This window comes from Rhinopithecus roxellana, chromosome 15 (assembly GCF_007565055.1).
Source record: "Rhinopithecus roxellana isolate Shanxi Qingling chromosome 15, ASM756505v1, whole genome shotgun sequence".
Taxonomy (NCBI): Eukaryota; Metazoa; Chordata; class Mammalia; order Primates; family Cercopithecidae; genus Rhinopithecus; species Rhinopithecus roxellana.
The window spans coordinates 113,028,758-113,054,967 of record NC_044563.1 but is presented as its reverse complement, the minus strand read 5'-3'; the positions used below and the strand labels follow the sequence as shown (position 1 = coordinate 113,054,967).

At 38.5% G+C, this 26,210-nt stretch overlaps 2 protein-coding genes across 4 annotated transcripts in view; one reads left to right on the top strand and one right to left on the bottom strand.

The window, feature by feature from the left end:
* Positions 1-26,210, top strand: part of DNAJC24 (DnaJ heat shock protein family (Hsp40) member C24) — a 75,711-nt gene that overhangs the window by 29,674 nt on the left and 19,827 nt on the right. For all 3 annotated transcript variants that reach the window (XM_030917983.1, XM_030917982.1, XM_010358324.2), the window contains exon 3: positions 23,870-24,008. In XM_030917983.1, coding sequence (XP_030773843.1) covers positions 23,870-24,008 — 139 coding nt within the window. The remainder of the gene's footprint in view (positions 1-23,869; positions 24,009-26,210) is intronic.
* Positions 20,155-21,016, bottom strand: LOC104658322 (cytochrome c oxidase assembly factor 1 homolog). Its single transcript, XM_010358323.2, has one exon. The coding sequence runs from the start codon at positions 20,915-20,917 to the stop codon at positions 20,477-20,479; it is 441 nt and encodes a 146-aa protein (XP_010356625.1). The 5' UTR covers positions 20,918-21,016; the 3' UTR covers positions 20,155-20,476.

Genomic DNA, 26,210 nt, shown 5'->3' with positions numbered 1-26,210 from the left:
ATTGTCTTTCAGTGTTCTTTACTCTCTTCTCTCTCTTTTTCAAAACATTATCCTTCCATTTTCTCTCTTTCTTCCTCCTTCTCTTCTGTTTTCCTATTCCCCTTCTCCTGCTGTCTCCTCTTTCTTCACTACCTCCCTCTCTTCCCCATCCTCTCCCTGCTTCTCCCATCCTCCTGCTTCCCCCTCTTTCACTTCCTTCTCTGTTTTTCTCTTTTGCTGCTGCTTCTTGGAGCTACCAGGAATCTCAGAATGAATGTCTCAATTTTGTCTCAAAGGCAGTCAGTGGTATAGTGGTATTTAGCAGAAGTTTTAAAAGTATGTTCAGAAGACCAAGAGATCTGTTTATAAATATTAATGGTATTAAAATGGCTCTTCTGGAGAATGGAGGCAATCATTAGAGATTTGGTAGACCCAAGGGATGTACATTTCTTCATATTGTTCTGTCAGTGTGGCTGGCCACATAAGCACACTGAAGCATCACTTTAAGGCTCTCTCTGAGAACCGTGGGGCTGTCTATGTTAAATGTAGGATTCCATCATAAATAAATGTATAGGATTATTCACAAAGATTCCATAGCAAGGGCTGCTGTTATGTTACAGAGCCAAATGGTGAGCTCTAGGAAAGCATATTGTTTTTGGCTACATACAGCCCTGTGTCACTTCAAGATCAGGATGTGTTCTGAGAAATGTGTCATAGGGCAATTTTACCCTGTGAGAACATCACAGAGTATACTTACATAAGCCATCCGTATATAGACAGTGTAGCCTACTGCACATCAGGCTTTGTGGTATAGCCTTTTGCTCCTAGGCTGTAAACCTATACACTATGTTACTGTACTGAATACTATAGGCAGTTGTAACATAGTGGTATTTGTGTATCTAATATATCTAACCATAGAAAAGGTACAGTAAAAATATGCTATAAAATATTAAAAATGGTACATGTACCTGTGTAGGGTCCATACCATGAATAGAGCTTATAGGACTGGAAGTTGCTATGGTTGTCAATGAGTGGTAAGTAAATGTGAAGGCCTAGAACACTATTGTAGACTTTATAAACATTGTACGCTTAGGCTACACTAAATTTATACAAAAATATTTTTTAAATAATTAACCTTAGCTTATTGTAACTTGGTTTTTTTTTTTTTTTTTTTTTTTGAGACGGAGTCTCGCTCTGTCACCCAGACTGGAGTGCAGTGGCATGATCTCGCCTCACTGAAAGCTCTGCCTCCTGGGTCCATGCCATCGTCCTGCCTCAGCCTCCTGAGTAGCTGGGACTATAGGGACCCGCCACCACGCCCAGCTAATTTTTTGTATTTTCAGTAGAGACGGGGTTTTCTTGTGTTAGCCAGGATGGTCTCGATATCCTGACTTTGTGATCTGCCCACCTTGGCCTCCCAAAGTGCTGGGATTACAGGTATGAGCCACCATGCCCAGCCATATATTTTTTACTTTACAACGTTTTTTAAAAAAATTATAGAGTCAGGGTCTTGCTCTGTCACTCATGCTAGAGGGCAATGGTGCAGTCATAGCTAACTGCAGCGTCGACCTCCTGGGCTCAAGTACTCCTCCCACCTCAGCCTCCTGGGTAGCTAGGACTGCAGGCGTGTGCCACCATGCCTAGCTAATCTTGTAATTATTTTGTAGAGATGAGATCTCACTACCTTGCTCAGTCTGTTCTTGAACTCCTGGCCTCAAGTGATCCTCCTGCCTTAGCCTCCTAAAGTGCTGGGATTACGGGCATGAGCTGCCACACCTGGCTCTACTTTATAAAGTTTATAAAGTAGGTTAGTTTACAACAGCATTTTCACAAACATGTGAATAATGCATTGTACTGTGACATTATAACAGCTATGATGTCACTAGGCAGTAGGAATTTTTCAGCTCCATTATAATCTTATGGGGCTGCTATTGTATATGCAATACATCATTGACTGCAGCATCGTTATCTGGCACATGACTGTATTGTCTTTTAAATTCTTAGCTATTCACTAGCATTCCCAAAGGAACTGATTAAGGTAATTTTTTATAGATACTTAAAGATCACAAGTGTTCTTTTCAGTTAACATGCGTGTGTGTGTGTGTGTGTGTGTGTGTTTGTGTGTGTATCATTCTTCTTCATGAAGAAAAATGTTGGGGAATGCTCTTCTAGTTGTGTTACTGAACTGAACTTGGGTCTACCCATCAGGTTCACCAAAGCCAAACACTTATATCAAGATTTGCAGTGAGAGAAAGTGAGACACTTATTTCAGGGTGCCAAGCAAGGAGAATTGGGCAGCTTGTGCTAAAGACCCAACCTCCTCTATGGCTTACATATAAGGGTTTTTAAAGGTGGGGAAACAAGAGGTTACAGGCAAAGACATACATCAATACATGAAGTATGGACATTGGTTTGGCCTAAAAAGGCAGGACATCTTGAAGCAGGGGCTTACCGAATCATAGGCGGATTCACAGTTTTTGATTTGCAGTTGGTTAACGAAGGAGAGCTTTGTGTAAAGACTTGGGGTCAGCAGAAAAGAATATTAGGTCTGTCCCATGGGCATGGCTTCCTCCAGGCCACTCAGGAGGAAATTTAGAACAAAGAAATATGATTAGAGTTCAGGCTCCAGTTTCTTCTTATCTGAAGTCTGTGTACCAGCAGATCCATTTGGTGGTGGTCCAGGTTTCTGAAAAAGAACGCAGGGCCATATGTTAAGATGTTTTCTTTAGTTTCCGTGGGTGTTACAGGAAAGGGGTCTCGATCCAGACCCCAAGAGAGGGTTCTTGGATCTCATGCAAGAAAGACTTAAGGGTGAGTCCATAAAGTTAAAGTGAGTTTATTAAGAAAGTAAAGGATTAAAAGAATGGCTACTCCATAGACAAAGCAGCCCTGAGGGCCGTTGGTTGCCCATTTTTATGGTTCTTAATTATATGTTAAACAAGAAGTGGATTATTCCTGCTTCCCCTTTTTGGACCTTATAGGGTAACTTCCTGACATTGCCATGGCATTTGTAAACTGTCATGGCTCTGGTGGTAGTGTAGCAGTGAGGATCATCAGAGGTCACTCTAGTGGTCATCTTGGTTTTGGTGGGTTTCAGCTGGCTTCCTTACTGCAACCTGTTTTGTCAGTGAGGTCTTTATGACCTGTATTTTGTGTCGACCTCCTGTCTCGTCCTGTGACTTTAGAATGCCTTAACCATCTGGGAATGCAGCCCAGTAGGTCTTAGTCCCATTTTACCCAGCTCGTATTCAAGATGGAATTGCTGTGGTTCACACACCTCTGACATAAGGAACCAAACATTTTATGACTTTAACTTCCTCGGCTATTATTTTAAGCTGTTAGGACCTTTTGCTTATCAAGTTGCTCTTTTACTTCTCAGGGCTAGCTGAATGCCTTGAATTTTCCTTGAGGAAACTTAAGATTTTCCTTTATTTCCAATCTGGGGGTGGAAAGCAGCAGACCCCAGAGAGGAATGCCTGTGCTGTCTCAGTTGTTAGATATTGTGGTCAGATTTATTAATGCCTTATTACTTATATAATTCTCTCAAATTGACCTTTTCAATTTTGTTTCACAACAGATGTCTGAAGAAATAAGTTTTCATTATCTTTAGAGGTAATGAGTGCCCCAAGCTGTAGTGATTATTAGACTCATACATGCATGCAAACTTTAAATAAAAATGACCCATAATAAGCTTTTATTCAGTGTTGATGTGTATGCTGCTCTTTGAAATTCCTCGGTGGTAATCTGTTTGGAATGTGTATCTACTGTAATGTCACGGAAATTCAACAGTGGTCATATTGGGGCTTTGCAAGACAGTACTTGAGTGGGACCATCCCCAAAATCATTGGCAAAAAAAACCCCACAAACACCAAGCAAGTCTCTTTTTGCTGAGATTCTGATAAGATCTATTGTTATTATGACACTTACTCCCTTTTTGGTAGTACAGAATTGGTATGTGAAACATTAACAGTGTTCTTTCAGGAAAATTAGAAGGAGAGTAGAGAAAGAGATATTAGGAATTCTTTTTTTTTTTTTTTTTTTTTAAAAAAAACAGAGTCTTGCTCTGTTGCCCAGGCAGTGCAGTAGCGTGATCTCAGCTCACTGCAACCTCCGCTTCCCAGATTCCAGCAATTCTCCTGCCTCAGCCTCCCAAGTAGCTGGGATTACAGGCACGTGTCACCACACCCAGCTAATTTTTATTATTTTTGGTAGAGGCAAGGTTTCTCCATGTTGGCCAGGCTAGTCTCGAACTCCTGACCTCAGGTGATCCGCCCGCCTCGGCCTCCCAAAGTGCTGGGATTACAGGCATGAGCCACTGCACCCAGCTAGGAATTTCTTTTTTTTTTTTTTTTTTTTTAAGGATTTGGCCTTGCCTATTTTTAACTCTCACAGCTTCTGTCTTAGTCTATTTCATGCTGCTATAACAGAATACCACAGACTAGCTAACCTTTTTATTTATTTGAGACAGAATCTTTTTGCATCACCCAGGCTGGAGTATAGTGGTACAATCATGGCTAATCATAGCCTCAATCTTCTGGGCTCAAGCAGTCCTCCTACTTCAGCCTGCAGAGTAACTGGGACTACAGGCCCATGCTACCATGAAAATTTATAGTAGAGATGAGTTCTAACTGTGTTGTCCAAGCTGATCTCAAATTCGTGGCCTCATGCAATCCTCCCACCTCAGCATCCCAAAGTGCTGGGATTATTTGCAGGTGTGACCCACTGCACCCAGAGCAGTAATTTATAATGAACAAAAATTTATTGGCTCACTGTTCTGGAGGCTGAGAAGTCCAATATTAAATGGTCAGCATCTGAAAAGAGTTTTCTGTTTCCTGCTGTCCCATCCCATGACTGGCAAACTCAAGCGCTTGCTACATAGGCAAAATGGGGCCAAACTTAGCCGTTTATAAGGAATTCACTCCAGAAATAACAACATTAATCTATTCATGAGGGCAGAGCAGTCATGGCCCAATCACTGGTGAAAGGTGCTACCTCCTAATACTGTCACAATGACAATCACATTTAACATGAGTTTTGGATTGGGCACACATTCAAATCATAGCAGCTACAAATCCATTTTTTTTCCAAATATATTCTTTTGAATGCATTCCTCTTAGTGTTTGTTTACTCTGTATCTCATTCCTCAATTTGAAAAGTGTTTGAAGGAAGATCATTGGGCTGAAGCATTTTCAATCATATTTGTTCACAGTGTCAGTGTAATAGAATGACATAGTAAATACTTGTTCACTAGGAAAGAGTATGAGAGAAAAGGCACTTAAGTGCAGTACCTCAGATTAAACCTAAAATTCATCTCTCCTCCTATATTGTGCTGACTAAAATCAGGAAGTTCCCGATTTTGTACTTTTGGGGAAAATATTAAACACACAACTTAAATATTTATGAAGGATACTTGTGCGAAGAGGCACTGTGCTAATCTTTACACAGATATGGATATGGTTAGAATACAGTGTTTATTCAGTGTTTAATATTTGTAATAGATAAAGCTTGAATGGTAGGTTGTGGTTCTCTTTTTATTATTATTATACTTTATGTTCTAGGGTACATGTGCACAACGTGCAGGTTTGTTACATATGTATACATGTGCCATGTTGGTGTGCAGCACCCATTAACTCATCATTTACATTAGGTATATCTCCTAATGCTATCCCTCCCCCCTGCCCCCACCCCACAACAGGCCCCTGTGTGTGATGTTCCCCTTCCTGTGTCCAAGTGATCTCGTTGTTCAGTGAGTGACAACATGCGGTGTTTGGTTTTCTGTTCTTGCGATAGTTTGCTGAGAATGATGGTTTCCAGCTGCATCCATGTTGCTACAAAGAACACGAACTCATCCTTTTTTATGACTGCCTAGTATTCCATGGTGTATATGTGCCACATTTTCTTAATCCAGTCTGTCAGTGATGAACATTTGGGTTGGTTCCAAGTCTTTGCTATTGTGAATAGTACCACAATAAACATACATGTGCATGTGTCTTTATAGCAGCATGATTTATAATCCTTTGGGTATATACCCCGTAATGGGATGGCTGGGTCAAATGGTATTTCTGGTTCTAGATCCTTGAGGAATCGCCACACTGTCTTCCACAATGGTTGAACTAGTTTACAGTCCCACCAACAGTGTAAAAGTGTTCCTGTTTCTCCACATCCTCTCCAGCACCTGTTGTTTCCTGACTTTTTAATGATTGCCTTTCTAACTGGTGTGAGATGGTATCTCATTGTGGTTTTGATTTGCATTTCTCTGATGGCGAATGATGATGAGCATTTTTTCATGTGTCTGTTGGCTGCGTAAATGTTTTCCTTTGAGAAGTGTCTGTTCATATCCTTTGCCCACTTTTTGATGGGGTTGTTTGTTTTCTTCTTGTAAATTTGTTTGAGTTCTTTGTAGATTCTGGATATTAGCCCTTTATCAGATGCGTAGATTGCAAAAATTTTCTCCCATTCTGTAGGTTGCCTGTTCACTCTGATGGTAGTTTCTTTTGCTGTGCAGAAGCTCTTTAGTTTAATTAGATCCCATTTGTCAATTTTGGCTTCTGTTGCCATTGCTTTTGGTGTTTTAGACATGAAGTCCTTGCCCATGCCTATGTCCTGAATGGTATTACCTAGGTTTTCTTCTAGGGTTTTTATGGTTTTAGGTCTAACAGTTTAGTCTCTACTCCATCTTGAATTAATTTTTGTATAAGAAGTAAGGAAGGTTCCAGTTTCAGTTGTCTACTTATTGCTAGCCAATTTTCCCAGCACCATTTATTAAATAGGGAATCCTTTCCCCATTTCTTGTTTTTGTCAGGTTTGTAAAAGATCAGATGGTTGTAGATGTGTGGTATTATTTCTGAGGACTCTGTTCTGTTCCATGGGTCTATATCTCTGTTTTGGTACCAGTACCATGCTGTTTTGGTTACTGTAGCCTTGTAGTATAGTTTGAAGTCAGGTAGCGTGATGCCTCCAGCTTTGTCCTTTTGACTTAGGATTGTCTTGGCAATGCAGGCTCTTTTTTGGTTCCATATGAACTTTAAAGTAGTTTTTTCCAATTCTGTGAAGAAACTCATTGGTAGCTTAATGGGGATGGCATTGGATCTATAAATTACCTTGGGCAATATGGCCATTTTCATGATACTGATTCTTCCTATCCATGAGCATGGAATGTTCTTCCATTTGTTTGTGTCCTCTTTGATTTCACCAGGCAGTGGTTTGTAGTTCTCCTTGAAGAGGTCCTTCACATCTCTTGTAAGTTGGGTTCTTAGGTATTTTATTCTCTTTGAAGCTATTGTGAATGGGAGTTCATTCATGATTTGGCTGTCTGTTTGTCTGCTATTGGTGTATAAGAATGCTTGTGATTTTTGCACATTGATTTTGTATGCTGAGACTTTGCTGAAGTTGCTCATCAGCTTAAGGAGATTTTGGGCTGAGATGATGGGGTTTTCTAAATATGCAATCATGTCATCTGCAAACAGGGACAATTTGACTTCCTCTTTTCCTAACTGAATACCCTTGATTACTTTCTCTTGCCTGATTGCCCTGGCCAGAATTTCCAACACTTTGTTGAATATGAGTTGTGAGAGAGGGCATCCCTGTCTTGTGCCAGTTTTCAAAGGGAATGCTTCCAGTTTTTGCCCATTCAGTATGACATTGGCTGTGGGTTTGTCATAAACAGCACTTATTATTTTGAGATACATTCCATCAATATTTAGTTTATTGAGAGTTTTTAGCATAAAGGGCTGCTGAATTTTGTCAAAGGCCTTTTCTACATCTATTGAGATAATCATGTGGTTTTTGTCTTTGGTTCTGTTTATATTCTGGATTACATTTATTGATTTGCGTATGTTGAACCAACCTTGCATCCCAGGGATGAAGCCCACTTGATCATGGTGGATAAGTTTTTTGATGTGCTGCTGGATTCGGTTTGCCCATATTTTATTGAGGATTTTTGCATTGATGTTCATCAGGGATATTGGTCTAAAATTCTCTTTTTTTTGTTGTGTCGGTTGTGGTTCTTATATTGTAAGACTTTCCTTTTAAGGATAAAGAGTTTCACTGTAATTCATAATGCATTAGTTGGCCATTTAAAATTTATGAGCTGGGGAATGACATGGTCAGAGTTATGTTAAGATGAGTGACTTTGAAGCAGGTAAGATGGATTGGAAAGCTGTTAGAAGATGATTGCTAGGGACTAGGTAGGAGCTAATGTTGGTCTGAACTAGGGTTGATATTGGGAACAGAAAGGGAATTATGTAAGTAGAATCTATAGATTTGGCAGTTCATGGGAAGAAGGAAAGAGGGGTTACCCTAATATTGATAGTCTGGAATATTAGGAAACATTTTCCCCTCTCATCCATTCATTTAGCATTTATTGAGCATGGAGTTATTTTTTAACAGAGCAAGGAATTCAGCAGGAGGAGAAACAAATTTTAGTGTCTGGATAATATATTGGATATCGAATATATTAAACTTATTGTGCTGACAAGAAAGCTTCCAGAAAGTATTTCAAACTTTGGTTCTAGAATTCAAGAAAGTTTGAAGCTAGAGATAGAAAGCTAGCATCCTATTGATGGTACTAAAATTCATCTATTAATACGTAGAGGAAACCTCAATTGCCACATTGATAAATCAAGTAATAATAGCCTGTTTGGGGATTTTTGTGTAATCAGATTTGCCCAGAGTCCTTTTCATGGTTTATTGTTACTTCTTATATATAGTTTATATTTTATATATCAAAACAGCACAATCACAAGTGTGTACTAAAGGATTAATGTATGTAGACAGTTTACCATAAAACTCTTATGTGTTTACTGTAAAGAAATATCGTTTCATATCAACTTTATATGTTGTATAGCCAACAGAAAAGATCATTTGGAGCTAATGAATATGTAATTTTCACAGGGTGGATGGATTACTTGAGTCCTGGAGTTGGAGACCAGCCTGGGCAATATGGGAACCTCGTCTCTACAAAAAATACAAAAATTAGCCAGGTGTAGTGGCATATGCCTGTGGTTCCAGCTACCCGGGAGGCTGAGGTGGGAGGATCGCTTGATCCTGGGAGGCAGAGGTTGCAGTGAACCAGGATCACTCTATTACACTCCAGCCCAGATGACACAGAGAGATCCCATCTCAAAAAAAAAAAAAAAAAAAAAAAAAAAATATATATATATATATATATAATTTTCACTAAAACCTTTTAGAAGTTGGTAGAATTTTCACACTGCATTGTGTGATGCTATTTTCATAATTTTACATGCTTCATTTCTTAGTTGAAAAACATTTGTTTCTGTGTAAACTTATCAGTGGATATCATCATTAGTGTTAAGGTGAAGCCTGATACAAATTATGCCCCTCTCTTTTTTAAAAAAAAAAAAGTCAACAGATTAAACTACCACTGGCATATTGTTCAGATTTCAGATTTCATCAGTGTCTTCATCTGTGACATCATATGGTGTTAGTACAAACAATGGAATGAATAAGTTGACATTTATGATTAGTGAATGGAAGGTATCAAATGTCAAAAAATTTTTGACTTGAAACACGTTGTAGTTTTCATTGTGGTGTTCTAGGTTAATGGATTTTTTTCCCCTCTTTTTGGTGTACGTACTTGGAAGGACGCGTCTGTCACAGGAACATTTTTGCAAAGCACTTATCTTCTGACTTGCCCATGAATTCCATGTTTTCAGCAGTCAAGGCTAACAGTGTGCTTCTCAAATTTTAGCACGTGTAACAGTTGCTTGGAGAGCTTGGTGAAACACAGATTCTGGAATCCTCCCTCTGAAGATTTGAGGTGAGGCGCAAGAATTGATATTTGTAACAAGCTCTCTGATGATGCTGATGCTGCAGTTCTGAGGACCACATTTTGAGTAGCACTGAGGTGACACATTGTGACAGTCACTCTAGAATTAGTAATTTAGAAAGCACTTAGACTTAATATGTAGAGAGTGTTTGAAATCAAAATAAAATATTTCATATTGGACAGCTCATTGCCAAAAAATCTCAGCTGATGAGAATTAAGATTTCATAACTAAAAGTGTTACTTATCCATGAAATAGTCAGTTAGAAAACAGATAACACATACTAATCCCGATGAAATATTTTATCAGTTCTTGTATTTCTTTTGTAGTACCATGTATGATCCCCTATTTTTGTATCAAGAGAGTTTCTTAATCTATTTTTGTGTTAGTTTTTCTTATTCTCAATGAATGATATGGGAATTTAAAGAATTTAAGTTTATGTAATTGAAAAGTTTCCCCCAAATTTGAGGAAATTACTTAGATCATACAGTTATAGGTGTCAAGTCATTTCAGAGTAGTAAAATAGCAGTTTACTAAAATTTTGGAAATAGATGTCTTTGTATAATGAAGAATCACACAGATACTATCACTCTCAGTATTTTTAATATTGTGACATATTTATGGTATTTTAATTTTGGATGCACTTCGGGTTTCTACTCAGCAATGCTTAGTCTTTTAAAATGTTTTGAAGTTATTAAAGTTGGCAAATGTGCTTGAAAGTAATAAAACAGTTTCCATAAACTAGTGTGTAATTCAAGCTTTGTGCTAATTCATATTAATTTTTCCATTAATTTTCTGTTTTTTTTGTTGTTGTACTTATCTTTCTATTAATATTGGAAGAAATTCCTTATTTATCCTTTATGGTTTAGAAAGATTTGCTAAATTCCTTTTAAAAAATTTAAACATGTCTGAAGATGTTTTTCTATTGAGATATTGTCAACATAAAACGAAAAATGCACAGATCTTAAGTGTTAAGTTTGGTGAGTTTGATATCATGTAAACACCACCCCAAATAAGATATAGAACATTTCTATATCTTAACACTCCAGCAAGTTCCCTCATGCCCCTCTTTCATAATTTCCACTACCTATTTTCACCTGGAAACCGACTTTCTGGTTTCTATCACCACAAATTAAATGTACCTAAATTGGGATTTCATATTCATGTAATCATACAGTATGTACTTTTTATTCTTTCTTCTTTTACTTAACAAATATTCTAGATTCTCATTTATGTTATTGAGTGTGTCATGATTTGTTCTTTTTTAATTGTTGAGTAATATTTCTTTTCTATGGATTTAATAAAATGTATTTACCTATTCTGCAGTTGATAGACATTTATGGTTCCAGTTTTATAATAAGACTGTTACGAATAAGACTGTTAATCTATTCTTTTATGAATCTGTTTGTGGATTTGTGATTTTCATTTTTACTGATCATAGAGTAGATGTATATGTAACTTTATAAGCAATTGCCAAATTGTTTCCTATCAGCAGTATATCAGAATTCTGGTTATTTCATATCTTATCAACACTTGGTGTTATCAGTAATTTTTTTTTCTTTTTTCTTCTCTCTCTCTCTTTTTTTTTTTTTTTTTTTTTTTTTGAGACAGAGGCTTCCTCTGTCCCTCAGGCTGGAGTGCAGTGGCACAATTTCCACTCACTGCAACCTCTACCTCCCCTGTTCAAGCAATTCTTGTGCCTCTGCCTCCTGGGTAGCTGGGACTACAGGTGCGTGCCACCACACCTGGCTAATTTTTCTATTTTTAGTAAACACTGAGTTTCATCATGTTGGCCAACCTAGTCTCAAATTCCTGACCTCAGGTGATCTGCCTGCCTTGGCCTCGCAAAGTGCTGGGATTACAGGCATGAACCACCACACCCAGCCAGTCATTTTTATTTTAGCCATTCTTTTAGGTATGTAATAATATCTCAATGTGATTTTAATTTGCATTTTCCTAATAACTAATAAAAAAGTTTAAGTTATTTCCTAATAACTAATAAAAAAGTTCATGTACACATTGTTCATCAGTTTTCTTTGAAAAAGTATCTGTTCAATTTTATTCATCTGGTTTTTAATTAGTTTTGTCTTTTTATCATTGATTTATAGGTTTTATTCATGTATTCTGATACAAGTCCTTTGTTAGAAACATATGTAGCCACTATTTTCTCCCAGTCTATGGCTTGTTTATTCATTTTATTTTTTTCTTTTTTTTTTTTTAATTATACTTTAAGTTCTAGGGTACATGTGCATAACATGCAGGTTTGTTACATATGTATACTTGTGCCATGTTGGTGTGCTGCACCCATCAACTCGTCAGCACCCATCAATTCGTCATTTATATCATGTATAACTCTCAATGCAATCCCTCCCCCCTCCCCCCTCCCCATGATAGGCCCCGGTGTGTGATGTTCCCCTTCCCGAGTCCAAGTGATCTCATTGTTCAGTTCCCACCTATGAGTGAGAACATGCGGTGTTTGGTTTTCTCTTCTTGTGATAGTTTGCTAAGAATGATGGTTTCCAGCTGCATCCATGTCCCTACAAAGGACGCAAACTCGTCCTTTTTTATGGCTGCATAATATTCCATGGTGTATATGTGCCACATTTTCTTAATCCAGTCTGTCACAGATGGACATTTGGGTTGATTCCAAGTCTTTGCTATTGTGAATAGTGCCGCAATAAACATACGTGTGCATGTGACTTTATAGCAGCATGTTTTATAATCCTTTGGGTATATACCCAGTAGTGGGATGGCTGGGTCATATGGTACATCTAGTTCTAGATCCTTGAGGAATTGCCATACTGTTTTCCATAATGGTTGAACTAGTTTACAATCCCACCAACAGTGTAAAAGTGTTCCTATTTCTCCACATCCTCTCCAGCACCTATTGTTTCCTGACTTTTTAATGATTGCCGTTCTAACTGGTGTGAGATGGAATCTCATTGTGGTTTTGATTTGCATTTCTCTGATGGCCAGTGATTAGCATTTTTTCATGTGTCTGTTGGCTGTATGGATGTCTTCTTTTGAGAAATGTCTGTTCATATCCTTTGCCCACTTTTTGATGGGGTTGTTTGTTTTTTTCTTGTAAATTTGTTTGAGTTCTTTGTAGGTTCTGGATATTAGCCCTTTGTCAGATGAGTAGATTGCAAAAATTTTCTCCCATTCTGTAGGTTGCCTGTTCACTCTGATGGTAGTTTCTTTTGCTGTGCAGAAGCTCTTTAGTTTAATTAGATCCCATTTGTCAATTTTGGCTTTTGCTGCCGTTGCTTTTGGTGTTTCAGACTTGAAGTCCTTGCCCATGCCTATGTCCTGAATGGTACTACCTAGGTTTTCTTCTAGGGTTTTTATGGTATTAGGTCTAACATTTAAGTCTCTAATCCATCTTGAATTAATTTTCGTATAAGGAGTAAGGAAAGGATCCAGTTTCAGCTTTCTATATATGGCTAGCCAATTTTCCCAGCACCATTTATTAAATAGGGAATCCTTTCCCCATTTCTTGTTTTTGTCAGGTTTGTCAAAGATCAGATGGCTGTAGATGTGTGGTATTATTTCTGAGGACTCTGTTCTGTTCCATGGGTCTATATCTCTGTTTTGGTACCAGTACCATGCTGTTTTGGTTACTGTAGCCTTGTAGTATAGTTTGAAGTCAGGTAGTGTGATGCCTCCAGCTTTGTCCTTTTGACTTAGGATTGTCTTGGCAATGCAGGCTCTTTTTTGGTTCCATATGAACTTTAAAGTAGTTTTTTCCAATTCTGTGAAGAAACTCATTGGTAGCTTGATGGGGATGGCATTGAATCTATAAATAACCTTGGGCAGTATGGCCATTTTCACGATATTGATTCTCCCTATCCATGAGCATGGAATGTTCTTCCATTTCTTTGTGTCCTCTTTGATTTCACTGAGCAGTGGTTTGTAGTTCTCCTTGAAGAGGTCGTTTACATCCCTTGTAAGTTGGATTCCTAGGTATTTTATTCTCTTTGAAGCAATTATGAATGGAAGTTCATTCCTGATTTGGCTGTCTGTTTGTCTGTTACTGGTGTATAAGAATGCTTGTGATTTTTGCACATTAATTTTGTATCCTGAGACTTTGCTGAAGTTGCTCGTCAGCTTAAGGAGATTTTGGGCTGAGACAATGGGGTTTTCTAAATATACAATCATGTCATCTGCAAACAGGGACAATTCGACTTCTTCTTTTCCTAACTGAATACGCTTTATTTCTTTCTCTTGCCTGATTGCCCTAGCCAGAACTTCCAACACTATGTTGAATAGGAGCAGTGAGAGAGGGCATCCCTGTCTTGTGCCAGTTTTCAAAGGGAATTTTTCCAGTTTTTGCCCATTCAGTATGATATTGGCTGTGGGTTTGTCATAAGTAGCTCTTATTATTTTGAGGTACGTTCCATCAATACCGAATTTATTGAGCGTTTTTAGCGTGAAGGGCTGTTGAATTTTGTCAAAAGCCTTTTCTGCATCTATGGAGATAATCATGTGGTTCTTGTCTTCGGTTCTGTTTATATGCTGGATTACATTTATTGATTTGCGAATGTTGAACCAGCCTTGCATCCCAGGGATGAAGCCCACTTGATCATGGTGGATAAGCTTTTTGATGTGCTGCTGAATCTGGTTTGCCAGTATTTTATTGAGGATTTTTGCATCGATATTCATCAGGGATATTGGTCTAAAATTTTCTTTTTTTGTTGTGTATCTGCCAGGCTTTGGTATCAGGATGATGTTGGCCTCATAAAATGAGTTAGGGAGGATTCCCTCTTTTTCTATTGATTGGAATAGTTTCAGAAGGAATGGTACCAGCTCCTCCTTGTACCTCTGGTAGAATTCAGCTGTGAATCCATCTGGTCCTGGACTTTTTTTTGCTGGGTAGGCTATTAATTATTGCCTCAATTTCAGAGCCTACTATTGGTCTATTCAGGGATTCAACTTCTTCCTGGTTTAGTCTTGGGAGAGTGTAAGTGTCCAGGAAATTATCCATTTCTTCTAGATTTTCTAGTTGATTTGCATAGAGGTGTTTATAGTATTCTCTGATGGTAGTTTGTATTTCTGTGGGGTCAGTGGTGATATCCCCTTTATCATTTTTTATTGCGTCTATTTGATTCTTCTCTCTTTTCTTCTTTATTAGTCTTGCTAGCAGTCTGTCAATTTTATTGATCTTTTCAAAAAACCAACTCCTGGATTCACTGATTTTTTTGGAGGGTTTTTTGTGTCTCTATCTCCTTCAGTTCTGCTCTGATCTTAGTTATTTCTTGCCTTCTGCTAGCTTTTGAATGTGTTTGCTCTTGCTTCTCCAGTTCTTTTAATTGTGATGTTAGAGTGTCAATTTTAGATCTTTCCAGCTTTCTCTTGTGGGCATTTAGTACTATAAATTTCTCTCTACACACTGCTTTAAATGTGTCCCAGAGATTCTGGTATGTTGTATCTTTGTTCTCATTGGTTTCAAAGAACATCTTTATTTCTGCCTTCATTTCGTTATGTACCCAGTAGTCATTCAGGAGCAGGTTGTTCAGTTTCCATGTAGTTGAGCGGTTTTGATTGAGTTTCTTAGTCCTGAGTTCTAGTTTGATTGCACTGTGGTCTGAGAGACAGTTTGTTATAATTTCTGTTCTTGTACATTTGCTGAGGAGTGCTTTACTTCCAATTATGTGGTCAATTTTGGAATAAGTGCGATGTGGTGCTGAGAAGAATGTATATTCTGTTGATTTGGGGTGGAGAGTTCTATAGATGTCTATTAGGTCCGCTTGGTGCAGAGATGAGTTCAATTCCTGGATATCCTTGTTAACTTTCTGTCTCGTTGATCTGTCTAATGTTGACAGTGGAGTGTTGAAGTCTCCCATTATTATTGTATGGGAGTCTAAGTCTCTTTGTAAGTCTCTAAGGACTTGCTTTATGAATTTGGGTGCTCCTGTATTTGGTGCATATATATTTAGGATAGTTAGTTCTTCCTGATGAATTGATCCCTTTACCATTATGTAATGTCCTTTGTCTCTTTTGATCTTTGATGGTTTAAAGTCTATTTTATCAGAGACTAGGATTGTAACCCCTGCTTTTTTTTGTTCTCCATTTGCTTGGTAGATCTTCCTCCATCCCTTTATTTTGAGCCTATGTATGTCTCTGCATGTGAGATGGGTCTCCTGAATACAGCAGACTGATGGGTCTTGACTCTTTATCCAGTTTGCCAGTCTGTGTCTTTTAATTGGACCATTTAGTCCATTTACATTTAAGGTTAATATTGTTATATGTGAACTTGATCCTGCCATTATGATATTAACTGGTTATTTTGCTCGTTAGTTGATGCAGTTTCTTCCTAGACTCAATGGTCTTTACATTTTGGCATGTTTTTGCAATGGCTGGTACCGGTTGTTCCTTTCCATGTTTAGGGCTTCCTTCAGGGTCTCTTGTAAGGCAGGCCTGGTGGTGACAAAATCTCTAAGCATTTGCTTATCTGTAAAGGATTTTATTTCTCCTTCACTGATGAAACTTAGTTTGGCTGGATATGAAATTCTGGGTTTAAAATTCTTTTCTTTAAGAATGTTGAATATTGGCCCCCACTCTCTTCTGGCTTATAGAGTTTCTGCCGAGAGGTCTGCTGTTAGTCTGATGGGCTTCCCTTTGTGGGTAACCCGACCTTTCTCTCTGGCTGCCCTTAAGATTTTTTCCTTCATTTCAACTTTGGTGAATCTGGCAATTATGTGTCTTGGAGTTGCTCTTCTCGAGGAGTATCTTTGTGGTGTTCTCTGTATTTCCTGAATTTGAATGTTGGCCTGCCCTACTAGGTTGGGGAATTCTCCTGGATGATATCCTGAAGTGTTTTCCAACTTGGTTCCATTTTCCCCCTCACTTTCAGGCACCCCAATCAGACGTAGATTTGGTCTTTTTACATAATCCCATACTTCTTGCAGGCTTTGTTCATTTCTTTTTCTTCTTCTTTCTTTAGGTTTCTCTTCTCGCTTCATTTCATTCATTTGATCCTCAATCGCTGATACTCTTTCTTCCAGTTGATCGAGTCGGTTACTGAAGCTTGTGGATTTGTCACATATTTCTCGTGTCATGGTTTTCATCTCTGTCATTTCGTTTATGACCTTCTCTGCATTAATTATTCTAGCTATCAATTCTTCCACTCTTCTTTCAAGATTTTTAGTTTCTTTGCGCTGGGTACGTAATTCCTCCTTTAGCTCTGAGAAGTTTGATGGACTGAAGCCTTCTTCTCTCATCTCATCAAAGTCATTCTCGACCAGCTTTGATCCGTTGCTGGCGATGAGCTGCACTCCTTTGCAGGGGGAGGTGCGCTCTTATTTTTTGAATTTCCAGCTTTTCTGCCCTGCTTTTTCCCCATCTTTGTGGTTTTATCTGCCTCTGGTGTTTGATGATGGTGACGTACTGATGGGGGTTTGGTATAGATGTTCTTCCTGTTTGATAGTTTTCCTTCAAATAGTCAGGACCCTCAGCTGTAGGTCTGTTGGAGATTGCTTGAGGTCCACTCCAGACCCTGTTTGCCTGGGTATCAGCAGCAGAGGTTGCAGAAGATAGAATATTGCTGAACAGCGAGTGTACCTGTCTGATTCTGACTTTGTAAGCTTCCTCTCAGGGGTGTACTCCACCCTGTGAGGTGTGGGGTGTCAGACTGCCCCTAGTGGGGGATGTCTCCCAGTTAGGCTACTCAGGGGTCAGGGACCCACTTGAGCAGGCAGTCTGTCCGTTCTCAGATCTCAACCTCCGTGTTGGGAGATCCACTGCTCTCTTCAAAGCTGTCAGACAGAGTCGTTTGCGTCTGCACGGGTTTCTGCTGCTTTTTTTGTTGTTGTTGTTTAGCTGTGCCCTGTCCCCAAAGGTGGATTCTGCAGAGACAGGCAGGTTTCCTTGAGCTGCTGTGAGCTCCACCCAGTTCCAGCTTCCCAGCGGCTTTGTTTACCTACTTAAGCCTCAGCAATGGCGGGCGCCCCTCCGCCAGCCTCGCTGCTGCCTTGTGGTTAGATTGCAGACTGCTGTGCTAGCAATGAGGGAGGCTCCGTGGCCGTGGGACCCTCCCGGCCAGGTGTGGGTATAATCTCCTGGTGTGCCCGTTTGCTTAAAGAGCAGTATTGGGGTGGGAGTTACCTGATTTTCCAGGTGTTGTGTGTCTCAGTTCCCTTGGCTGGAAAAAGGGATTCCCTTCCCCCTTGGGCTTCCCAGGTGAGGCGATGCCTTGCCCTGCTTCAGCTCTTACTGGTCGGGCTGCAGCAGCTGACCAGCACCGATTGTCCGGCACTCCCTAGTGAGATGACCCCAGTACCTCAGTTGAAAATGCAGAAATCACCCGTCTTCTGTGTCGCTCGCGCTGGGAGTTGGAGACTGGAGCTGTTCCTATTCGGCCATCTTGCTCCGCCCCCCCCCCCGTTTATTCATTTTCTTAGTGGTATCTTTGATGAGCAGAAAGTTTTAAAATTTGATGTTCAGTTTATAAATTTTGTGTTATACAGTTTATGCTTTTTATTTTCTGTCAAAGCACTCTTTGCCTACCCTAAGTGGCAAAGATATTCCCTTGCGTTGCCTTTATGGATTACTTTTACATGTATAATTCATTCTGAATTAATTTTGGTTTATGGAATAAGAGGGATTGAGGTTATTTTTTTTCCCCACAGGGATATCCAGTTGTTTAGAAACCATTTGCTACATACTTTCCTTTCCTCATTGAGTTGCTCTAGCAGCTTTGTTGAAAGTCAATTGACCATATATGTATGGTCTGTTTCTTGGCTATCTTTATGCTTTATGCGGGTACTACAGTGTTGATTACTGCTGAAATTTTGATAGGGATTGCATTAATATATCAGTTTAGGGAAAATGGACAAGCAGCTTCCCATCCATGAACATGTTACTTCTTCCATTTATTTAGGCATTTGATTTCTCTTAGTGGTGTTTTGTGCTTGTCAGTGTAGAAGTCTTACATATACTCTATTTGGCTTATCCAAAGCATTTTTTGTGCTGTTGTTAATGATAATTTCTTAAAATTTTCTTCTCTGTTTGTTGCAAGATTTGCTGATTTGTTAATTTTGAGTCTGTTGCTTCCAAGACACTTAACTTTTTCAACTCCAGCAAAATGCATTTCAGTTTAGTACTGAAAGAACATGGAAGTCAGTTAAAATAAATACACTTTGCAACATTAAATTTATAACATACCTATTCTGTTAATTAAGGAGTATCAGGATTCTCTGTACTTGATTGATGAATGTTGTTGTCCTCAGAGCTCCCTGTTTGATTCAGCTGGCATTTTTTGAGACTATAAGGAAGTCCATGCTTTTTTTTTTTTTAATGGCTGTTTCTGGTTCCTTAATTAGATAGTAAGCCCCTAGAATACACAGTGCTTTAGATTACATCTGTCTTTTATTTGATAAGTGAATGAATGAATTGGGACTAGCTTTGGGCTCTCAAGAGTAGGAAGGTTTTTGGCTAGTGGGGAGTAAAAGAAGTTAAGGGCAAGAAATAAGATTTGACAACAGAAGGAAAATGAATGTGGTCTTTTAGGGTGATAATGAGTCTACCTCCCACAGGATAGCTCAGATTTAGAAATAGTAGGAACAAAATTAACATACACTTTGAGATCAGAAACCCTTTAAACCTAGGATTAGGGGCTTGTTTTCCCATTGGCAATAGAGAAAAATTTCGTATTTTTAAGAATGTGTGTAATGACACCATTTTATGAGTAACCCTTGTAATTAAAACAACTTCTTAACACATTCTAGTGTCTTACATTCCAATTGTAAATCATAGATATATTTGGACTGGGTTTTAATTTCTCATAGGTGTAAAAGCAAACTATCAGAAACTTGGGTGGTTTCAAATATTTATTCTTTATAGTTCTGGAGAAGTCCAAAATAATTATAACCAGGCTGAGTTCAAAGTGTTGGCAGCGCTGCACTCCCTCTGGAGGATCTGATGGAGAATCCATTGCTTGTCTTTTCCAGCTTCTGGAGGCTGCAAGCATTCCTTGGCTTGTGGCCACTTCACTCCAGTCTTCAAGGGCAGCATTTTAGACCTCTCTCTGCACTATCTTGAATCACCTTCTCTTCTGTGTGTCAGCTCTCTCTCTGCCTCTTTCCTCTAAGAACACTTTGAATACATTTAGGGTCCAACCAGATAATCCAGCAAAATCTTCCCATTTCATGAACTACAATGTAATCGTATCTGTGAACTCCCTTTTTCCAAATAAAGTGACATTTACAGGTACCAGATACTGGGACTTGATATATTTGGGGGCCATTATCAGCCTACCACAGACAGTTATTCCTTTTCTTAGACCTTCACTTTGCTCTGAAAGTTGCTGTCAAAACACATTGGACTAAGGCTTTAAAGCCTCCCAAATTATATACTTATTTTCTTGCTATATTTGCAATTTTTTTTTTTTAGATCAACAAACATTTTATTAATTCTGATTCCTTTTATCTTTTGCTTTTTTATACAAAGCACTTTCAAATCAATTATCTTCAATTTATAATAGGAGTTTCTTTCGGATTCAGTTTAAAAATGACAAATAGCATTCGTTGTGCCCAAGTTGGAATTATACCAAAATTACCATGTACTGGCACATACAATCATCCCACTGGTGTCTGGAAAACTGGGTTGCAGGAGTGTCTGCCACTCAGATGGGCCACCACCCTAGTGGGCATATGGTAGAGATGAGGATGGACTAGAAGCACGCTGGGTCTGCTGGGTCTTCTGGGTCGTCTCTACTGCTTTTTCACTTCATCACCGTTTTCCCCACTGAGCTTGAACACAGGAATCTGCTGACCATCCTTGAGCTCTAAAAAGACCTCATCAAGGTGCCACCTCTGAAAGGGGCCACCTCTGGAGGAGCGGACGTAGAGAAGGCCCTCTGACTTGGATCCAGAGACAGGAATCTTCAACTTGGCATCAGCAATGTCCACGAAGTTTTCCCTGTCAGTGAGCTTGAGATAATGGATGTTGAGAGGAGGGCCCAGAGCTTCCTGTGCCTCGGGATGGCTCTGCAGCTGTTCCATTGCCAACTTGTAATATAAACCCCTGGAATGAAGCTTTTGTATGAGGTAATACACAAGGGCAAAGCCCCCAGCACCGAACACACCACCGAAAAGGACCTTTATTCCCAGAGGAATTGACTGCCTGCTTCCTGGATACTTTTGCCACATCATAGCACAACTCTCTTGAAAATCAGCAAAGGCAAGTTGTCCTGTGAGCAACAGATGCACCACGCTGTGGACAGTGTGAGGAGTTCTTTCAAGCGTTGGGGGAGCACCTATTTGCAATTTTTTAATGGAGTGTACCCATTAAATAAATGTCATGGAATCTGAATAGACTTAAAGCCTCAGATGGTGAGCCTGTTGTATCAGTTACTAATCAGAAAAATACCAAATTAGGGAAAGAGATTGAATTGTACTTTCACTATCATTGAGCTGATTTGTGACTCATAATAAAATTTAGTATTATTTTTTAGTTTAGGGCATCCAGGAATTAATTCCTGGTTTTATAGGGCTTTCTTGGTTAGGCTTGTACATGATCAGGCCTAACCTCTTCTATTCATTGTACCAAGTAGACTTCCTTTATTGGCCCATGAGAAATTACCTACCTTTTGATCTTTACTCCTACTCTATAGCTACAAATTTAGAACAAGTTCTCCAGGGCCTTAATGCTTGTGACATACTGAAATTAAGAGTTTTCTCATGTAAATGTATCATAAATGTATCATGGCCTCTTTGAATATGTTACATATAATAACATTTAGTTATACTAAGCTTGTTAGACAAATCTTTGTGTAGTGTTAGAGGAATGGGTCAGCTAGAGAACTTTAATGCAGCCAACTCCACTTTGGCTTAGGGATATTTCTTGAATATCCCAACTTTAGAGATTGCCAAAACCTCAGTATAGAAATAACTTTTATAAGCATCATTTAATAAATCATGGGCAAAGAAGATGAAACAATAGAACCTTAGTTTCCTTTTCTTCAGTACTTATATTAGTTTAAATACCTAAATGTTGATAACTGATAGATTTAATAGGAAGAGAATTAGTTTGCCAAAGGGAAAATGGAAGCCTAATCCTCGTTGTTTGCTCTAGAATCTTTCTCCCAGCCTGTATGATGTTTACCAGGTTCTTCTGTGTAACCAAATACCAGAATAGCGTTTGCTGTGCTAGAGAGCATCTTCAGCAGTGTGGAGAAGTTCATCATGAATATGAATCTATTTTTAAAATAGTCTGTGATTTAATTAAAACTTACATACTTTACAAATTCTAGATTGAGAATTGAAGTCATTTTGCTTCATGGTACTTGACACAACTTACTGAGTGACTTTGGCCTTAGCAATTTAGATAATAAATGACATGGTACTTGCAATTTTTTTTGTGCTCCTGATAATGTCTGCAAGGCAGTCAATGAAATAATTGAAATTACTGCACCATTAATTGAGGAATATATGAACCAACCACACCGATGAGTCATGAAAGGTACATATGGTTATTTGCCTGTTTTATTGTAAAAACTTGGAAAAAAGAGTAAGACATTTAAAAAAAAACTATTCTACATCAAAAGGACATTCCTAAGTTGACTTTTTGAAATTAAAGTATAAAACTGTCAAAGTAATTATTGGATAAATACTATCTTTTAACGATAGATTCATTTTCATGATGAACTTCTACACACCACTAAGGATCCTGTCTAGCACAGCAAACGCTATTCTGATATTTGGTTTCACAGAAGAACCCGGTAAGCATCATACAGGCTGGGAGTTCCTTATTTACTTGAAAGTAAGAAAATTTACATATCTGAATATGTGCTGTTGTTACCCCCAGATTGTTTCACTGACATGTCTCTAAATTTATATAATCTTTTCCCATTTGTTGGGAGATTGCTGAAAAGCAAATGACATATTGATCCTTTCAGAACTGTTAGATGAAAAGAGAAGGGAGAATCACAGAGAACACAGAAGAAAAGGAAGGAAGGAGATATGGGAAGTGATGAAAGAAGTGATCCTACTAGATAACTATTTAGTGAGCTACATGTACATCAGCATTTGAGAATTTATGAATTGGCATAAAGCTTCCTGTTTTTGACCTAGTAGTATAAAGAAATTACTGCATATTGAAAACAAAAATTTTTAGACTTTTTAGAAAATTCACATAAGAAAGATTCTTATGGCCGGGCGCGATGGCTCAAGCCTGTAATCCCAGCACTTTGGGAGGCCGAGACGGGTGGATCACGAGGTCAGGAGATCGAGACCATCCTGGTCTACACGGTGAAACCCCGTCTCTACTAAAAAATACAAAAAACTAGCCGGGCGAGATGGCGGGCGCCTGTAGTCCCAGCTACTCAGAAGGCTGAGGCAGGAGAATGGCGTGAACCCGGGAGGTGGAGCTTGCAGTGAGCTGAGATCCGGCCACTGCACTCCAGCCTGGGGGACAGAGCAAGACTCCGTCTCAAAAAAAAAAAAAAAAAAAAGAAAGATTCTTTAATGAATTAATTTACATCTAAGTGTTTGAGTTCTTTAAAGTTATTTCTTACAAATCTAGCCTAGAATAACCAGTTTTTAATAAAAATGTATGCTTGAGGATTTATAACTTTATAATCATCAGGGCTGGGGAAGAAGATGAAAGTTGTCATGTTTATAATTAGATATATTTTTATTTAAAATTATGATTGTATAATTTCATAAGAAAGACCTAGTGGTCCATTGTATAATGCTATCTATAGGTAAGCACATTGTGTAAGGAAAGCTTCATACTCTGCCTAGTTCGTGCCTCTTCCTGTTTCATGTCCTGCTCGTCTGCACGTACCTGTTGCTATTTGTGTTAGTCATCCTCTCTAGGTAAATTGTCCACGAGACCAAGGATTCCATGAACAAATTATCCAGAAAATGCTGTCTTTGCACGTTGTGACAGATCATATCACTGGTGGATTTATAGCTTCTCCAGTGGTCTAATTAACCTGGCAGTTGTCTCCTGTGTCCATCACTGTTGTCTCATTGCCTTGGCATTTAGTTTTTATCTTCTCATTACCTTCTTAACTAAAGCTCAGATTTACAATTTTTTTAAATGTAACCCCCCTCAGCTCTCTCTACTCACTCCCTCCCACCCTTATTTTTGATTGGCAGTATCATCCAGATAAACAAAGTACAGATGTATCAGCAGGAACAGTGGAGGAATGTGTACAGAAGTTCATCGAAATTGATCAAGCGTGGAAAATTCTAGGAAATGAAGAGACAAAAAGAGAGTATGATTTGCAGCGGTGTGGTAGGTACTTGTGTTGAGGAACCACAGCACATCAGCAACTCTTAGAAGCACACTCTGCAGCCATTCCTGGGGAGCATTTTCCAGCATTGCTCCAAGTGTTATTGCCTTTATTCCTCCCCTCCATCACTGTTTTTAATTATGCCCTATTATTAGCAGTGATTATTGTGTATCCATTGAGAAGTTAAGAAAACTACTAGGATGTGGCTTCTTGTGAAGCCTTGAAAGCTATTTTTTATTACATTTGAAAACTTTAATTACAGATTCCTAATTAATATGCTTTATGTGTATAAAAACTTCTTTTTATTAAAATAAATATGTATGGATTACTATTTTAATTATAGTACTTTGAAGACTATACAGTATAAATGACAATCCAAATGAAGATACTATATATAAGATGACATAATAAAGCACCCTGCTATCTTTGAGCTCATTTTAGGCTGAGTTTCATGATTACCTTCAGGATAAACTATTCCTTATGATTGGTATAAATGATTATTTTAGGAATGCAGATTACCTAAGCATTTTTAAAAGTCATTTCTTTTATGCTTTTTAGAAAATAGCTTCTTAAAACAGTGACAAGCTGTTGTGAGAAAGAAAGAGAGAAATGTAGGTCAGGTTTGTCACACATGGACTGCAGTTACACAAAGTGATAGGCTGTCTTTCAGCACTGGCCTAGGGACAGGAGTCCCTCAGCCTTGTGTTTGAACCTTCAATCTGCACTCCACATGCTAATGGGAGGAGTCAATAATCAGTTACAGCCCGAGGGGAAAACACTCAATCGCTCTCTCCAATAGCACATCAGGCTCAGCATTGACTAGGATGTGTTGATAAAAGCTGACTGTCTCTGTAGTTGCTTATTGAATCCCCTCCCATGCCCTACAGTAGCACACCATCAGATCTCACAAGATGATTTTGAGGCTTTGTTAGCACTAAGGTTATCAAAATTTGATTTGAGAAGCAAGCCTTTATTTTTAAAACACAGCATTATAAGATGAAGCCAGTGACATTTGCAAGACATCCCTATTTATTTTCAGAGGGATTTCTACCAAAAAAAAATTGTTTCTTAAAGGCTGTGTGTGATACTTTTGTGTGGAAAGACTTGAACTGTTTATCTACTGGAGTATTTGTTTGTAAGACTGACTTATTTATAGTACTAATCAGCTCTAAGGCCACACTACTTTTTAAAAGACTGATGAGCTTAATTTTTTCTTAAATATTAAGAACCTGATGAGTATACCTTTGCAAATAATTTGGATTAATTTTCAAAAATGGCTTGAATATTGGGTTCTGCTTTTGCTGGGTGCATAATCAGCATCTGTCTATTTATTTTTTAAGTGTGTTTGTACTTCTTGCAAAAGAATGTAGAAATGGCTTCATTTGATGATAAGTTCTACCCATAGGTGTCTTTTTAACCTTGGTTAACGTAATTTATATGAAAGAATTGAAACTAATGCACATGAATGTGTTGTGTGTTAGAAATGTATGTTCCTAAAGCCACTACGCTCTACTGGAGATGATGATTCTTTCATGTGTTTTTGCACATCTTTACTAGTCTCTAGTATATCGGATGCCAGTTTGCTTGAGATAAGAATAATTCACACAACATTGTACCCTAAAGAGTATAGGGTATATACTTTCAATGTCACTCTACATTTTTGCCACTCCACAACCTATGTACTATTAAGAACATATTAGTGAAGTTGACTAGAAGCCTGCTTTCTAAAGAGAAAGAGGTAGGGAGGGATCACGAATCATAAAAATATTTTCTCAAGAAGCTACAGGTTGGGGTAGGCCAGAAACAGAAAGAAATAGGAAACCAGGTTAAAAGTGAGCATAGAATTGCATGAAGGAAGGTTTGAGAGATGTCAGAAGACAAATAATCACCATATTCATGACTTTTTCATTGTCTTCGAAAGGTCCTTAGAACTGTGGATTTCTTTTGAGCTTTGAGTCCTACTTTTAAGCTCTTAATGGAAGCACCTGTGGCCTGCTGTGTCACAGGGTACTCCTGTAGGTCATAGATGAGGTCACAATGAAGTTTAGACAAACTAAATACTGTGAGAGTTGGACCTGATTCATGATTCAGATAAATAGTTTGGAATTTATACAATATCAGTTTGCTCTGCAAGTTTTTCAGGCAGCATATTTACTGAATTCAGCTGTTCTAGAAGGACAGCTTTTCATGACACTTTAGTACCT

Excerpts from the sequence above, each read along its gene's own strand:
- LOC104658322 (XM_010358323.2), bottom strand. The coding sequence starts at position 20,917 with ATGATGTGGCAAAAGTATCCAGGAAGCAGGCAGTCAATTCCTCTGGGA.